Source organism: Heterodontus francisci, chromosome 22 (assembly GCF_036365525.1).
Source record: "Heterodontus francisci isolate sHetFra1 chromosome 22, sHetFra1.hap1, whole genome shotgun sequence".
In the NCBI taxonomy this organism is placed as follows: Eukaryota; Metazoa; Chordata; class Chondrichthyes; order Heterodontiformes; family Heterodontidae; genus Heterodontus; species Heterodontus francisci.
In genome coordinates, this window is record NC_090392.1 from 82,744,371 (window position 1) to 82,761,820 (window position 17,450).

At 52.0% G+C, this 17,450-nt stretch overlaps 1 protein-coding gene across 1 annotated transcript in view; it reads left to right on the forward strand.

Annotated features, from left to right (window-relative positions):
* The first annotated feature begins 419 nt into the window (after positions 1 to 419).
* LOC137381667 (myelin protein zero-like protein 3) overlaps positions 420 to 17,450 on the forward strand; it is a 45,122-nt gene continuing 28,091 nt past the window's right edge. The window contains exons 1-2 of the mRNA XM_068054403.1: positions 420 to 534; positions 12,002 to 12,159. Coding sequence (XP_067910504.1) covers positions 447 to 534; positions 12,002 to 12,159 — 246 coding nt within the window. The 5' untranslated portion in view covers positions 420 to 446. The remainder of the gene's footprint in view (positions 535 to 12,001; positions 12,160 to 17,450) is intronic.

Below are 17,450 nucleotides of genomic sequence, written 5' to 3' on the forward strand. Positions count from 1 at the left end.
GAGGCTCCGCCCCCAAACCCCCCAGGTGAGGCTCACCCCCAAACCCCCCAGGTGAGGCTCCGCCCCCAAACCCCCCAGGTGAGTCTCCCCCCCGAAACCCCCCCAGGTGAGGCTCCCCCCCAAACCCTCAGAATCACAGAATAATACAGTGCAGAAGAGGCCCTTCGGCCCATCGAGTTTGCACCGATGCATTAAAACACCTGACCTGTTTACCTAATCCCATTTGCCAGCACTTGGCCCATACCCTTGAATGTTTTGACGTGCCAAGTGCTCATCCAGTGCCCCTCCCCCCAGGTGAGGCTCCTCCCCCCCAGGTGAGGCTCCTCCCCCCCCAGGTGAGGCTCCTCCCCCCCAGGTGAGGCTCCTCCCCCCCAGGTGAGGCTCCTCCCCCTCACATTCCTCTCATGTTTCCTGGCTCCGCTTCCGGTCTCACCTGGTGTCGCGCGATGAGTGCGGGAGACCGGCACCGGGAGCCAATTCCAACCCGGACCCGGACCCGGGCTCTCCTCCTCCTCCTCCTCCTCCTTGTTCCAGGTGAGTCTCGGTCCCGGTCTTATCCTTTACTTCCGGGTTTGATATCTCTAATTCCCTTCATTAAGGCCGGGCGCAAAAGATACAGCACCAATCCCCCCAGCCATTCCCTAACTTCCCCCCCCAGCCATTCCCTATCCCTCCCCCCCAGCCATTCCCTATCCCTCCCCCCCCCAGCCATTCCCTATCCCTCCCCCCCCAGCCATTCCCTTCCCCCCCCCAGACATTCCCTATCCCTCCCCCCCCCAGCCATTCCCTATCCCTCCCCCCCCCAGCCATTCCCTATCCCTCCCCCCCCCAGCCATTCCCTATCCCTCCCCCCCCAGCCATTCCCTATCCCTCCCCCCCCCAGCCATTCCCTATCCCTCCCCCCCCAGCCATTCCCTATCCCTCCCCCCCCAGCCATTCCCTATCCCTCCCCCCCCCAGCCATTCCCTATCCCTCCCCCCCCAGCCATTCCCTATCCCTCCCCCCCCCAGCCATTCCCTATCCCTCCCCCCCCAGCCATTCCCTTCCCCCCCCCAGACATTCCCTATCCCTCCCCCCCCCAGCCATTCCCTATCCCTCCCCCCCCCAGCCATTCCCTATCCCTCCCCCCCCCAGCCATTCCCTTCCCCCCCCCCCAGCCATTCCCTATCCCTCCCCCCCCCAGCCATTCCCTATCCCTCCCCCCCCAGCCATTCCCTATCCCTCCCCCCCCAGCCATTCCCTATCCCTCCCCCCCCAGCCATTCCCTTCCCCCCCCCCAGCCATTCCCTATCCCTCCCCCCCCAGCCATTCCCTATCCCTCCCCCCCCCAGCCATTCCCTATCCCTCCCCCCCAGCCATTCCCTATCCCTCCCCCCCAGCCATTCCCTATCCCTCCCCCCCCCAGCCATTCCCTATCCCTCCCCCCCCAGCCATTCCCTTCCCCCCCCCAGCCATTCCCTATCCCTCCCCCCCCAGCCATTCCCTATCCCTCCCCCCCCAGCCATTCCCTATCCCTCCCCCCCAGCCATTCCCTATCCCTCCCCCCCCAGCCATTCCCTATCCCTCCCCCCCCAGCCATTCCCTTCCCCCCCCCAGCCATTCCCTTCCCCCCCCCAGCCATTCCCTTCCCCCCCCCAGCCATTCCCTTCCCCCCCCCAGCCATTCCCTATCCCTCCCCCCCCAGCCATTCCCTATCCCTCCCCCCCCAGCCATTCCCTATCCCTCCCCCCCCAGCCATTCCCTATCCCTCCCCCCCCAGCCATTCCCTATCCCTCCCCCCCCAGCCATTCCCTATCCCTCCCCCCCCAGCCATTCCCTATCCCTCCCCCCCAGCCATTCCCTATCCCTCCCCCCCCCAGCCATTCCCTATCCCTCCCCCCCCCAGCCATTCCCTATCCCTCCCCCCCCAGCCATTCCCTATCCCTCCCCCCCCAGCCATTCCCTTCCCCCCCCCCCAGCCATTCCCTATCCCTCCCCCCCCCAGCCATTCCCTTCCCCCCCCCCAGCCATTCCCTATCTCCCCCCCCAGCCATTCCCTATCCCTCCCCCCCCAGCCATTCCCTATCCCTCCCCCCCCAGCCATTCCCTATCCCTCCCCCCCCCAGCCATTCCCTATCCTTCCCCCCCCAGCCATTCCCTATCCTTCCCCCCCCAGCCATTCCCTATCCCTACCCCCCCAGCCATTCCCTATCCCTCCCCCCCCAGCCATTCCCTATCCCTCCCCCCCCCAGCCATTCCCTATCCCTCCCCCCCCCCCAGCCATTCCCTATCCCCCCCCAGCCATTCCCTATCCCTCCCCCCCCAGCCATTCCCTATCCCTCCCCCCCCAGCCATTCCCTATCCCTCCCCCCCCAGCCATTCCCTATCTCCCCCCCCCCAGCCATTCCCTAACTTCCCCCCCCCAGCCATTCCCTAACTTCCCCCCCCCAGCCATTCCCTATCCCTCCCCCCCCAGCCATTCCCTAACCCTCCCCCCCCAGCCATTCCCTAACCCTCCCCCCCCAGCCATTCCCTAACCCTCCCCCCCCAGCCATTCCCTATCCCTCCCCCCCCCAGCCATTCCCTATCCCTCCCCCCCCAGCCATTCCCTATCCCTCCCCCCCCAGCCATTCCCTATCCCTCCCCCCCCAGCCATTCCCTATCCCTCCCCCCCCAGCCATTCCCTATCCCTCCCCCCCCAGCCATTCCCTATCCCTCCCCCCCCAGCCATTCCCTATCCCTCCCCCCCCAGCCATTCCCTATCCCTCCCCCCCCAGCCATTCCCTATCCCTCCCCCCCCAGCCATTCCCTATCTCCGCCCCCCAGCCATTCCCTATCTTCCCCCCCCCAGCCATTCCCTATCTTCCCCCCCCCAGCCATTCCCTATCCCTCCCCCCCCAGCCATTCCCTATCCCTCCCCCCCAGCCATTCCCTTCCCCCCCCCCAGACATTCCCTTCCCCCCCCCCAGACATTCCCTTCCCCCCCCCCAGACATTCCCTTCCCCCCCCCAGACATTCCCTTCCCCCCCCCAGACATTCCCTTCCCCCCCCCCAGACATTCCCTTCCCCCCCCCCAGACATTCCCTTCCCCCCCCCCAGACATTCCCTTCCCCCCCCAGACATTCCCTTCCCCCCCCCAGACATTCCCTTCCCCCACCCCCCCCAGACATTCCCTTCCCCCCCCCCAGACATTCCCTTCCCCCCCCCCAGACATTCCCTTCCCCCCCCCCAGACATTCCCTTCCCCCCCCCCAGACATTCCCTTCCCCCCCCCAGACATTCCCTTCCCCCCCCCAGACATTCCCTTCCCCCCCCCCCAGACATTCCCTTCCCCCCCCCCCAGACATTCCCTTCCCCCCCCCCAGACATTCCCTTCCCCCCCCCCCCAGACATTCCCTTCCCCCCCCCCAGACATTCCCTTCCCCCCCCCAGACATTCCCTTCCCCCCCCCAGACATTCCCTTCCCCCCCCCAGACATTCCCTTCCCCCCCCCAGACATTCCCTTCCCCCCCCCCAGACATTCCCTTCCCCCCCCCCAGACATTCCCTTCCCCCCCCCCAGACATTCCCTTCCCCCCCCCCCAGACATTCCCTTCCCCCCCCCCAGACATTCCCTTCCCCCCCCCCAGACATTCCCTTCCCCCCCCCCAGACATTCCCTTCCCCCCCCCCAGACATTCCCTTCCCCCCCCCCAGACATTCCCTTCCCCCCCCCCAGACATTCCCTTCCCCCCCCCCAGACATTCCCTTCCCCCCCCCCAGACATTCCCTTCCCCCCCCCCAGACATTCCCTTCCCCCCCCCCAGACATTCCCTTCCCCCCCCCCAGACATTCCCTTCCCCCCCCCCAGACATTCCCTTCCCCCCCCCCAGACATTCCCTTCCCCCCCCCCAGACATTCCCTTCCCCCCCCCCAGACATTCCCTTCCCCCCCCCAGACATTCCCTTCCCCCCCCCCAGACATTCCCTTCCCCCCCCCCAGACATTCCCTTCCCCCCCCCAGACATTCCCTTCCCCCCCCCCAGACATTCCCTTCCCCCCCCCCAGACATTCCCTTCCCCCCCCCCCAGACATTCCCTTCCCCCCCCCCCAGACATTCCCTTCCCCCCCCCCCAGACATTCCCTTCCCCCCCCCCAGACATTCCCTTCCCCCCCCCCAGACATTCCCTTCCCCCCCCCCAGACATTCCCTTCCCCCCCCCCAGACATTCCCTTCCCCCCCCCCCAGACATTCCCTTCCCCCCCCCCAGACATTCCCTTCCCCCCCCCCAGACATTCCCTTCCCCCCCCCAGACATTCCCTTTCCCCCCCCCCAGACATTCCCTTTCCCCCCCCCCAGACATTCCCTTCCCCCCCCCCAGACATTCCCTTCCCCCCCCCAGACATTCCCTTCCCCCCCCCAGCCATTCTCTTCCCCCCCCCAGCCATTCTCTTCCCCCCCCCAGCCATTCTCTTCCCCCCCCCAGCCATTCTCTTCCCCCCCCCAGCCATTCTCTTCCCCCCCCCAGCCATTCTTTTCCCCCCCCCCAGCCATTCCCTATCCCTCCCCCCCCAGCCATTCCCTATCCCTCCCCCCCCAGCCATTCCCTGTCCCCTCCCCCCCAGCCATTCCCTTTCCCCCCTCCCCCCCAGCCATTCCCTTTCCCCCCTCCCCCCCAGCCATCCCCTTTCCCCCCTCCCGCCCCCCCCAGCCATTCCCTTTCCCCTTCCCCCCCCCAGCCATTCCCTTTTTCCACCCACCCCCCAGCCATTCCCTCTCCCCTCGCCCCAACCCCCCAATTTGTATATAGCAAGATCCCACAAATAAACAACAATGTGATAATGAGCAGCTAATCTGTTTCTAGTGATGTTGGTTGAGGAACAGCAATTTGTTCTCCTTGACTATAGAAAACCCCAATATCAACTGGGATACAAACCGTGTGAAGGGCGCAGAGGGGACAAAATTCTTCAACTATGTTCAAGAGAACTTTTTAGCCAGCCCGTAGAGTCATAGAATTATACAGCACAGAAACAGGCCCTTCAGCCCATCGTGCAACTATCCTAATCCCAAATTCCAGCACTTGGCCCGTAGCCTTGTATGCTATGGCTTTTCAAGTGCTCATCTAAATACTTCTTAAATGTTGTGAGGGTTCCTGCCTCCACCACCCCTTCAGGCCGTGTGTTCCAGATTCCAACCACCCTCTGGGTGAAAAAAGTTTTTCCTCAAATCCCCTCTAAACCTCCTGTCCCTTACTTTATATCCATGCCCCCTGGTTAATGACCCCTTCGCTAAGGGAAAAAGTTTCTTTCTATCTACCCTATGCTTTGCCTGTGCTGGGATGAGGGAGCAGTACCACAGGACATGCACGATGCCAATATCATCACCCTCTATAAGAACAAGAGTGACTACGGTGATTGCAACAACTACTGTGGAATCTCCCTGCTCAGCATAGTGGGGAAAGTCTTCACTCAAATCCTTTTAAACAGACTCCAGAAGCTGGCTGAACGTGTCTATCCTGAGGCACAGTGTGGCTTTCGAGCAGAGAGATCCACCATTGACATGCTGTTCTCCCTTCGTCAGATACAGGAGAAATGCCGCGAACAACAGATGCCCCTCTATGTTGCTTTCATTGATCTCACCAAAGCCTTTGACCTAGTCAGCAGACGTGGTCTCTTCAGATTACTAGAAAAGATTGGATGCCCACCAAAGCTACTAAGTATCATCACCTCATTCCATGACAATATGAAAGGCACAATTCAGCATAGCGGTGCCTCATCAGACCCCTTTCCCATCCTGAGTGGCGTAAAACAGGGCTGTGTTCTTGCACCTACACTGTTTGGGATCTTCTTCTCCCTGCTGCTCTCACATGTGTTCAAGTCCTCAGAAGAAGAAATTTTCCTCCACACAAGATCAGGGGGCAGGTTGTTCAACCTTGCCCGTCTAAAAGCGAAGACCAAAGTACGGAAAGTCCTCATCAGGGAACTCCTCTTTGCTGACGATGCTGCATTAACATCTCACACTGAAGAGTGTCTGCAGAGACTCATCGACAGGTTTGTGGCTGCCTGCAATGAATTTGGCCTCACCATCAGCCTCAAGAAAATGAACATCATGGGACAGGACGTCAGAAATGCTCCATCCATCAATATCGGTGACCACGCTCTGGAAGTGGTTCAAGAGTTCACCTACCTAGGCTCAACTATCACCAGTAACCTGTCTCTCGATGCAGGATTAAACAAGCGCATGGGAAAGGCTTCCACTGCTATGTCCAAACTGGCCAAGAGAGTGTGCGAAAATGGCGCACTGACACGGAACACAAAAGTCCGAGTGTATCAAGCCTGTGTCCTCAGTACCTTGCTCTATGGCAGCGAGGCCTGGACAACGTACATCAGCCAAGAGCGACGTCTCAGTTCATTCCATCTTCGCTGCCTCCGGAGAATCCTTGGCATCAGGTGGCAGGACCGTATCTCCAACACAGAAGTCCTCGAGACGGCCAACATCCCCGGCATATACACCCTATTGAGTCAGTGGCGCCTGAGATGGCTTGGCCATGTGAGCTGCATGGAAGATGGCAGGATCCCCAAGGATACATTTAACACCGAGATCGCCACTGGTACCAGACCCACCGGCCGTCCATGGCTCCGCTTTAAAGATGTCTGCAAACGCGACATGAAATCCTGTGACATTGATCACAAGTCGTGGGAGTCAGTTGCCAGTGATCACCAGAGCTGGCGGGCAACCATAAAGGCGGGGCTAAAGTGAGGCGAGTCGAAGAGACTTAGCAGTTGGCAGGAAAAAAGACAGAAGCGCAAGGAGAGAGCCAACTGTGTAACAGCCCTGACAACCAATTTTATCTGCAGCACCTGTGGAAGAGTCTGTCACTCTAGAATTGGCCTTTATAGCCACTCCAGGCGCTGCTCCACAAACCACTGACCACCTCCAGGCGCTTACCCATTGTCTCTCGAGACAAGGAGGCCAAAGAAAGAAGAAGACGACCTTATCAATGCCCCTCATAATTTTGTACACCTCAATCATGTCCCACCTCAGCCTTCTCCGCTCCAAGGAAAACAACCCTCGCCTTTTCAGTCTCTCTTCATAGCTGAAATGCTCCAGCCCAGGCAACATCCTGGTGAATCTCCTCTGCACCGTCTCCGGTGCAATCACATCCTTCCTATAGTGTGGTGCCCAGAACTGTACACAGTACTCCAGCTGTGGCCTAACTAGCATTTTATACAGCTCCATCATAACCTTCCTGCTCTTATATTCTATGCCTCAGCTAATAAAGGCAAGTATCCCATATGCCTTCCTAACCATCTTATCTACCTGTGCTGCTGCCTTCAGTGATCTATGGACAAGTACACCAAGGTCCATTGTATATTCCCTTGCCTTGTTTGTCCTCCCAAAATGCATCACCTCACACTTCTCAAGATTAAATTCCATTTGCCACTGCTCTGCCCATCGTACCAGCCCATCTATTTTGTCCTGTAATCTAAGGCTTTCCTCCTCACTATTTACGACACCACCAATTTTTGTGTCATCTGCAAACTTTATGATCATACCTCTTATTTTCTTGTCTAAATCATTAATATACACTACAAACAGCAAGGGTCCCAGCACCAATCCCTGTGGTACACCACTGGTCACAGGCTTCCACTCGCAAAAACAGACCTCGACCATCACCCTCTGCCTCCTGCCACTAAGCCAATTTTGGATCCAATTTACCAAATTGCCCTGGATCCCATGGGCTCTTACTTTCTTGACCAATCTCCCATGTTGGGACCTTATCAAAAGCCTTACTGAAGTCCATGTAGACTACATCTACTGCTTTACCCTCATCTACACAGCTAGTCACCACCTCGAAAAATTCAATCAAATTTGTTAGACACGATCTCCCCCTGACAAAGCCATGCTGACTATCCCCGATTAATCCCTGCCTCTCCAAGTGGAGATTAATCCTGTCCCTCAGAATTTTTTCCAATAGTTTCCCGACCACTGATGTTGACTCACCGGCCTGTAATTACCTGGTTTATCCCTACTGCCCTTCTTGAATAATGGTACCACATTCACTGTCCTCCAATCCTCTGGTACCTCTCCTGTGGCCAGAGAGGATTTGAAAGTTTGTGTCAGAGCCCCTGCTATCTCCTCCCTTGCCTCACATAACAGCCTGGGATACATCTCATCTGGGCCTGGGGATTTGTCCACTTTTAAGCCCGCTAAAACAGCTAATACTTCCTCCCTTTCAATGCTAATATGTTCAAGTATATCACAATCCCCCTCCCTGATCTCTACACCTACATCCTCCTTCTCCATAGTGAACACAGATGAAAAGTAATCATTTAAAACCTCACCTATATCCTCCAACTCCACACACACATTACCACTTTGGTCCCTAATGCTCCTCTATCTCTCCTTGACTGTTTGGAGGCCTGTAGTACACTCCCAGCAAAGTGATTGCCCACTTTTTGTTTTTAAGTTCTACCCATATGGCCTCATTTGTAACAAGCCCAACGAGAGGGGGTGCAATTCTAGATTTTGTCTTTGGTCATGAAGCTGGGCAAGTGGAGGAAGTAACAGTGGGTGACCATTTTGGAGACAGTGACCCTAATACGGTAAGTTTTAGCATAATCTTGGAAAAGGACAAAGATAAAACGGAAGTAAAAGTTCTAAATTGGGGGAAGGCAAATTTGAAGAAACTGAGAGGTGACCTGTGGATTGGATACAGCTACTTGAGGGAAAATCGGTGGGAAACCAGTGGGAGGCATTCAAAAGCAAGATACTACAAGCAGAGTGTAGGCATGTCCCCACAAAGATAAAGGTGTTACTGCCAAATCTAGAGCCCCCTGGTTATCTAGAAGCTTACAGGGTAAGTTAAAGCAGAAAAAGAAAGCTTATGACGATCACAAAAATCTTAATACTTTAGAAAGCCTAGAGGACTATAGAAAGTGCAGGGGTGAAGTAAAAAAGGAAATTACAAAAGCAAAGAGAGGACATGAAAAATTATTGGCAGGTAAAATCAAGGAAAATCCCAAGATGTTTTGTCAGTACATTAAGAGCAAGAGGATAACTAAGGAAAGGGTAGGACCTATCAGAGATGTGCAAGGGAACTTATGAGTGGATGCAAAAGATGTGGGTAGGGTTCTTAATGAGTTTTTTGTCTCCATCTTCACAGAGAGGGTTGTTGCAGACATTGTAGTTCAAGAGGAAGAGTGTGAAATATTAGATACGGTAAGCATAATGAGAGAGGAATACTAGAGGGTCTGACATTCTTGAAAGTGGATAAATCACCAGGGCCGGATGGATTGCATCACAGATTGTTAAAGGAAGCTAGGGAAGAAATAGCAGCTGTGCTGAGGATCGTCTTCAAATCCTCACTAGATACAGGAGAGGTACCAGACGATAGGAGGTCTGCGAATGTTGTACCATTGTTTAAAAAGGGTGCAAGGGATAGGCCAAATAATTGTAGGCTGTCAGTCTGACCTCGGTGGTGGGTAAATTGTTAGAATTAATTCTGGGGGACAGGATAAACTGACACTTAGAAAGGCACAGATTAGTCAGGGATAGTCAGCATGGATTTGTTCAGGGAAGGTCATGTCTTACTAACTTAATTGAGTTTTTTGAGGAACTAACAAGAAGGATTGATGAGGGTAGTGTAGTGGATGTGGTCTACATGGACTTTAGTAAGGCATTTGTCAAGGTCCAGCATGGCAGACTGGTCAGTAAAATGAAAGCCCATGGGATACAGGGGAAGGTGGCAGGTTGAATCCAGAATTGGCTCAGGGACAGGAAACAAAGGCAAGTAGTTGATGGATGTTTTTGCTAATGGAAAGCTGTTTCCAGTGGTGTTCACAGGACTCAGTGTTGGGTCCATTGCTGTTAGTATATATTAATGATTTGGACTTAAAGGTGGGAGGCAGGATTGGGAAATTTGCAGATGACACAAAAATTGTCCGTGTAGTTGATAATTGAGAGGATAGACTCCAGAAAGATATCAATTGTTTGGTTGAGTGGGCAGAAAAGTGGCAAATGGAATTCAATCCAGAAAAGTATGAGGTAATGCATTTGGGGAGGGCAAATAAGGTGAGGGAATACACAAAACGGGAGGATATTGAGAGGGGTAGAAGAAGTGAGAGACCTTGGAGTGCAGGTCCACAGGTCCCTGAAAACGGCAGGACAGGTAGATAGAGTGGTGAAGAAGGCATATGGATTGCTTTCCTTTATTGGCCGAGGTATAGAATACAAAAGCAGGGATGTAATGCTGAAACTGTATAAAACACTGGTTAGGTCACAGCTGGAGTATTGTGTACAGTTCTAGTCACCACATTACAGGAAGGACATAATTGCTCTGGAGAGAGTGCGGAGGAGATTTACAAGAATGTTGCCAGGGCTTGAAAGTTACAGCTATGAGGAAAGATTGGATAGGCTAGGGTTGTTCTCCTTAGAACAGAGGAGGCTGAGGGGTGACTTGATTGAGGTGTACAAAATTATGAGGGGTCTAGATAGAGTAGACAGGAAGGACCTGTTTCCCCCGGCGGAGAGGTCAATTACCAGGGGGCACAGATTTAAGGTGATTGGTAGAAGGATTAGAGGGGACATGAGGAAAATCTTTTTCACCCAGAGGGTGGTGTGTGTCTGGAATTCACTGCCCGGATCGGTGGTGGAGGCAGAAACCATCAACTCATTTAAAAGATACCTGGACCTGCAACTGAAATGCTGTAACTTGCAAGGATACGGACCAGGTGCTGGAAGGTGGGATTAGATTGGGCGGCTAGTTTTTTTTTCCGGCCTGCACAGACACAATGTGTTGAATGGCCTCCTTCTGTGCCATAATTTTTCTGCGGTTCTCTGGTTCTATGTGGTCATGGGACAAGGCATTGCATCTCTGCCCCTGATCATACTAAATAACACATCCCACTGGAACTGGTTAGCAAATTCTGTTACCTTGGGTCCACGGTGACAGACAATCTGCCGCTTGATACAGAGCTCAATACACGCAAAGGGAAAGCCGCTACCACCTTTGGTCAACTCGCGAAAGGTGCATGGGATAACACCAAGCTGATCCTTAAGACCAAGCTCATGGTTTATAAGGCCTGTGTTCTGAGCACCTTGCTGTATTAGCTGTGAAACTTGGGCAACTTACAGCTACCAGGAAAAGCAGCTCAATAATTTCCATCTTCGCTGTCTGCGACACATTATGGGTATATCCTGGCAGGACAAAATCACAAATGAAGCAGTCCTCTCACAGGCAGAGCTCCCAAGTGCATTGGCACGACTCAAACAGAGGCGGCTTTGGTGGATCGGATACATCCGCAGGATGGAAGACGGTCGAATACCCAAAGACCTTCTGTATATTGAGTTAGCTGGGGCCAGGCGACCAGTGGGACGCCCAAAGCTCTGCTTCGAGGATGTTTGCAAGCACAACATGAAGACCCTAAATGTCGATTATCACACTTGGGAGTCACGAGCTGGCGAAAGAGGGAAATGGCGACACATCCTGTGGACTGGTGTGCACTACCACGATGACCAGTTGCTACAGCAGCTTGGCAACAGGTGACAATGTCCAAAACAACAACTCTCAGCGTCACTTGGCAGCTTCACGTGCAGCACTTGTGGCAGAACCTGTCTGTCAAGGATTGGCCTTCACAGCCATCAACAAAGCTACACCAAGAGAAGCCACCCCAGCTAAATGGATTGTTTGCTGCATGTCCATCATCTTTCATAGATGGAAGGATGCTGACCAAGGTTGAGGAATATTGGCCTGAAGTTTCCAAGGACAATTCTCCTGCTCTTCTACAAAATGGGGTCTTTTACATCCACTAGAGCGGATTTATTTATTTAATAATCAAATGTGTCGATCCTTTCTGTACAATACTCAACAATGTTATTAATGTCATTGTGATCAAAGGATAGGATTTTCATGCTCACAGTTTAAAGCATTTTTACAGTAGCTGTTCTGCATTAGAATAATGTAAAAACATATGTATATTCTTAAAAAAGGTGCTGGAGAAATGCAAGTTCATTCTTTGTCTTTGTTGGCATTCTTCTTTAAACAGGCACAGTGGCTCTTGAAATTTCTCTGACTCCAAAGGTCAGAGGTTTCATTGGTGAGGACGTGGAGCTAAACTGTAACTTCAGGTCATCTCTGCCAATCACCGAGCGTCTGACAGTGGACTGGTTTTATCGACCAGCAAACAGAGGATCAAAGCATGCTGTGAGTCTCAGAAACTAAGTGTTTACCTATAGTCAGTAATGACAGTTACGCCCTTGGAGGATGCATTCGGTGAGTGAAGATGTGTTGCGGATGTGCAGTCTCCAACACTCAGTGTTCAGCTCCCAAGGTGATTTTATTTCACTCAATGTAAAGATCATTTGAAGAATCGTGCTGTGGTTCCCCCTCTGTATCTTCCTCCACTGAGTGAGAGATGGGATTAGGGTAACAGCAAAGTGTAACTGTGGTAACATAGAAAATAGGAGCAGGAGTAGGCCATTCGGCCCTTTGAGCCTGCTCCCCCATTCATTATGATCATGGCTGATCATCCAACTCAGTACCTGTTCCCGCTTTCACCCCATACCCTTTGATCCCTTTCGCCCCAAGAGCTATATCTAACTCCTTCTTGAAAACATACAATGTTTTGGCCTCAACTGCTTTCTGTGGTAGTGAATCCCACAGGCTCACCACTCTCTGGGTGAAGAAATTTCTCCTCATCTCAGTCCTGAAAGGTTTACCCTGTATCCTTAGACTATGACCCCTGGTTCTGGACTCCCCCACCATCAGGAACATCCTTCCTGCATCTACCCTGTCAAGTCCTGTTATAATTTTATATGTTTCTATGAGATCCCCCCTCACTCTTCTGAACTCCAGCGAATATAATCCTAACCGACTCAGTCTCTCCTCATACGTCAGTCCCACCATCCCAGGAATCAGTCTGGTAAACCTTCGCTGCACTTCCTCTGTAGCAAGAACATCCTTCCTCAGATAAGTCGGCCAAAACCGCACACAATATCCCAGGTGTCGCCTTACCAAGGCCCTGTTTAATTGCAGCAAGACATCCCTGCTCCTGTACTCGAATCCTCTCACTATGAAGGCCAACATACCTTTTTTACCGCCTGTTGCACCTGCATGCTTACCTTCAGCGACTGGTGTACGAGAACACCCAGGTCTCATTGCATATTCCCCTCTCTCAGTTTATAGCCAGATAATAATCTGCCTTCCTGTTTTTGCTACCAAAGTGGATAACCTCACATTTATCCACATTATACTACATCTGTCATGCATTAGCCCACTCACTCAACTTGTCCAAATCACCCTGAAGCCTCTCTGCATCCTCGTCACAACTCACCCTCCCACCCAGTTTTGTGTCACTTGAACTGGGAAAATTTCCCAGCTTTATTTTCACACAGGGTAGTGAAAATCTGGAACACTCTCTCCCACTAAAGGGTGTGGATGCTGGGGGTCAATTGAAATTGTCCAGACTGTGATTGATAGATGTTTGTTGATAAGTATTTTGAGTGATATAGAGCAACGCTGAGTAAATGGAGTTGAACAATATCAGCCATGATCTGATTGACTGATAAAATAGGCTTGAGGGGCTGAATGGCCTACACCTGTTCCTATGTTCCTCTGTAGACAGATTCCTGGGATCATGGAATTATACAATGATACAGCACAGAAGGAGGCCATTGGGTCCATCGCACCTATGCTGGCTCTTTGTAACAGTTATCCACTTCCCCTCCTCTTTCCCCAGAGCCCTGCAAATTTTTCCCTTCAAGTATTTATCCAATTCTCTTTTGAAACTTATCACTGAATTTGCTTCCACCACCCTTTCATGCAGCACATTCCAGATCACAACAACTCACTGAGTTTCAAAAAATTCTTCTCATCTCCCCCTCTGGTTCTTTTGCAGATCAACTTAAATCTGTGTCCTCTAGTTACTGACCCTCTTGACACAGGAAACAGTTCCTCCTTGTCTATTCTGTCAAAACCACTGAATTAAATCTCCCCATAACCTTCTGTACTCCAAGGAGAACAACCCCAGCTTCACCAGTTTTTCCACATAACTGAAGGCTGTCATCACTGGTAAATCTCCTCTTTCTTAAAGTGTGGTGTCCAGAATTGGAGATGGTGCTCCAGCTGGTGCCGAGCCAGTGCTTTGACTTACTGCTGCAGCTCATGCCAAAATTTCAGGTACATTAGTTGAGAACACAGCTGGATTGAACCAGACACAATGCTGCTTCACAAATACCCAACACTCAACAATGAAAAGGTTAATAGTTATGTTGTAAATCAAAGTCGTTATTACAACTGGAACCATCGTAGCCTGTACCAGATTTCATTTCCATCCTCTGGACCTGTACCAGCCCACCATCTAGTATGAGCTAGTTCTAATATTCAGTTCAAGCTGAGATCACCATTCTCTTTCTTCAGTGAGATTTTCTAACCGCAAATGATAACTAAAAGTATAATGAGGCCAAAATAAAGAAACGCACTGAGTTGAGCAGCTCGGCCTTCTCCAAGGCTCGATGCCCAGGCCTGGCCTTCTCTCATGTTGGGAAAGGGAAATTGAAAGAAGCTTCTCCATCATAATTAATTCAGTTGGTGATATACTAATATTAGCTAACTGTTCTATATTTATATTCCCCTCCAAACCCCTCAATTAGATTCCAGCTTGTAACTCATTCCTGGATATCCATTATTTTTTATATTTTATAGGAATATATTACAGGTAATTAGGGATGGGCAGTAGATGCTGGCCTGACCAGCGATGTTCACATCCCCAGAACAAATAAGAAAAAAAAATTCCCCCTGAACCCCTTGATTAGATTCCAGCCTGTAACCCACTCCTGGATATCCATTATTCCCACTAATTTGTTCCTTTGAGTCTGTCCAGCTGTAAATGCATTCCTTTCCTATCTTTTGGGCCTCCTTATCTCGAGAGACAATGGGTAAGCGCCTGGAGGTGGTCAGTGGTTTGTGAAGCAGCGCCTGGAGTGGCTATAAAGGCCAATTCTGGAGTGACAGGCTCTTCCACAGGTGCTGCAGAGAAATTTGTTTGTTGGGGCTGTTGCACAGTTGGCTCTCCCCTTGCGCCTCTGTCTTTTTTCCTGCCAACTACTAAGTCTCTTCGACTCGCCACAATTTAGCCCTGTCTTTATGGCTGCCCGCCAGCTCTGGCGAATGCTGGCAACTGACTCCCACGACTTGTGATCAATGTCACACGATTTCATGTCGCGTTTGCAGACGTCTTTATAACGGAGACATGGACGGCCGGTGGGTCTGATACCAGTGGCGAGCTCACTGTACAATGTGTCTTTGGGGATCCTGCCATCTTCCATGCGGCTCACATGGCCAAGCCATCTCAAGCGCCGCTGACTCAGTAGTGTGTATAAGCTGGGGATGTTGGCCGCTTCAAGGACTTCTGTGTTGGAGATATAGTCCTGCCACCTGATGCCAAGTATTCTCCGAAGGCAGCGAAGATGGAATGAATTGAGACGTCGCTCTTGGCTGGCATACGTTGTGCAGGCCTCGCTGCCGTAGAGCAAGGTACTGAGGACACAGGCCTGATACACTCGGACTTTTGTGTTCCGTGTCAGTGCGCCATTTTCCCACACTCTCTTGGCCAGTCTGAACATAGCAGTGGAAGCCTTACCCATGCGCTTGTTGATTTCTGCATCTAGAGACAGGTTACTGGTGATAGTTGAGCCTAGGTAGGTGAACTCTTGAACCACTTCCAGAGCGTGGTCGCCAATATTGATGGATGGAGCGTTTCTGACATCCTGCCCCATGCATTGCAGAGTGATTATCATGGTTCTTGATTCAGTGCCGCACTGTCGGAGGGGCAGTACTGAGGGAGCGCTGCACTGTCGGAGGGGCAGTACTGAGGGAGCGCTGCACTGTCGGAGGGGCAGTACTGAGGGAGCGTTACACTGTCGGAGGGGCAGTACTGAGGGAGCGCTGCACTGTCGGAGGGTCAGTACTGGGGGAGCGCTGCACTGTCGGAGGGTCAGTACTGGGGGAGCGTTGCACTGTCGGAGGGTCAGTACTGGGGGAGCACTGCACTGTCGGAGGGTCAGTACTGAGGGAGTGCTGCACTGTTGGAGGGTCAGTACTGAGGGAGCACTGCACTGTCGGAGGGGCAGTACTGAGGGAGCGCTGCACTGTCGGAGGGGCAGTACTGAGGGAGCGCTGCACTGTCGGAGGGGCAGTACTGAGGGAGCGCTACACTGTCGGAGGGGCAGTACTGAGGGAGCGCTGCACTGTCGGAGGGTCAGTACTGGGGGAGCGCTGCACTGTCGGAGGGTCAGTACTGGGGGAGCGTTGCACTGTCGGAGGGTCAGTACTGGGGGAGCACTGCACTGTCGGAGGGTCAGTACTGAGGGAGTGCTGCACTGTTGGAGGGTCAGTACTGAGGGAGCACTGCACTGTCGGAGGGTCAGTACTGAGGGAGTGCTGCACTGTCGGAGGGTCAGTCTTTCTGATGCTATTGTTATGGCCACATAGTGTGATGTGGGTGTTTCCCCCTGTTCAACTCCCCATCTGACTGCAGCAAGTGTATTTGTGTCAGAGTTTAGTCCCTTGCTGTTTTATTTTTCAAATAACCAGACAGTGACTGGTTTTCTTGTAGGTTTTAAAAAATAGAAAGTCAATTGTTTATTGATCAATATGCCTTATCTTGAAATGGTTGCCACCGTATCCACTCACGCATTCGCTTGCGCACACGCACACACACACACACACATGCATACAAGAAGAAACCAATAGAGAAGGATAAGAGGAAGGTGGTTTTTAGTGGGGGAAAAGGTTACAAGAAACCTGTTGAATTCTCTTGAGAATCAAGTTCTAGATGGATACAGGCCTGAGCTGATTGTAGATTTCTCTCTTAGTTGAAGGTTGTGTTGAAGATGGTGGGTTACTTCTAGCTCTCACTGCAATATACTGCAGATGTTGGATTTTTTCAGCAGGACACTGTGCTTCCTGGCTTGGCTGGAACTCAAGCTGTTCCAAGTAGCTTCACCTGGGTTGGTCTATTTCTCTCTGGCTGTCGTTTTTAAGGTAAAACTGTATCACCTCTCACTTCCTGTTCGGAGACATTCTCCTCCCTTCCCCATGGTGATTGCACAATGGCCCAGGATGTGGCTACTTCACAACTCCTTTGTTTTAGAAGAAGACATTCAGTTCTGGAATAAAAGAAAAATACTATGCATGATGGAAATATGAAATAAAAACAGAAGGTGCTGGAAATACTCAGCAGCTCTGGCAGCATCTGTGGAGAGAGAAGCAGAGTTAACCTTTCAGTTCTGATGAAGGGTCACTGACCTGAAACGTTAACTCTGCTTCTCTTTCCACAGATGCTGCCAGACCTGCTGAGTATTTCCAGCATTTTCTGTTTTTAATTCAATTCTGGAATGTTTTTAGGATGTTTCAAGCTGGATTAAATTGTAAGTCATTGTTTTAGCAAGACTTAGTTGATTTATTTTTTACTATAATAGTCTTCTAAAGTTTTA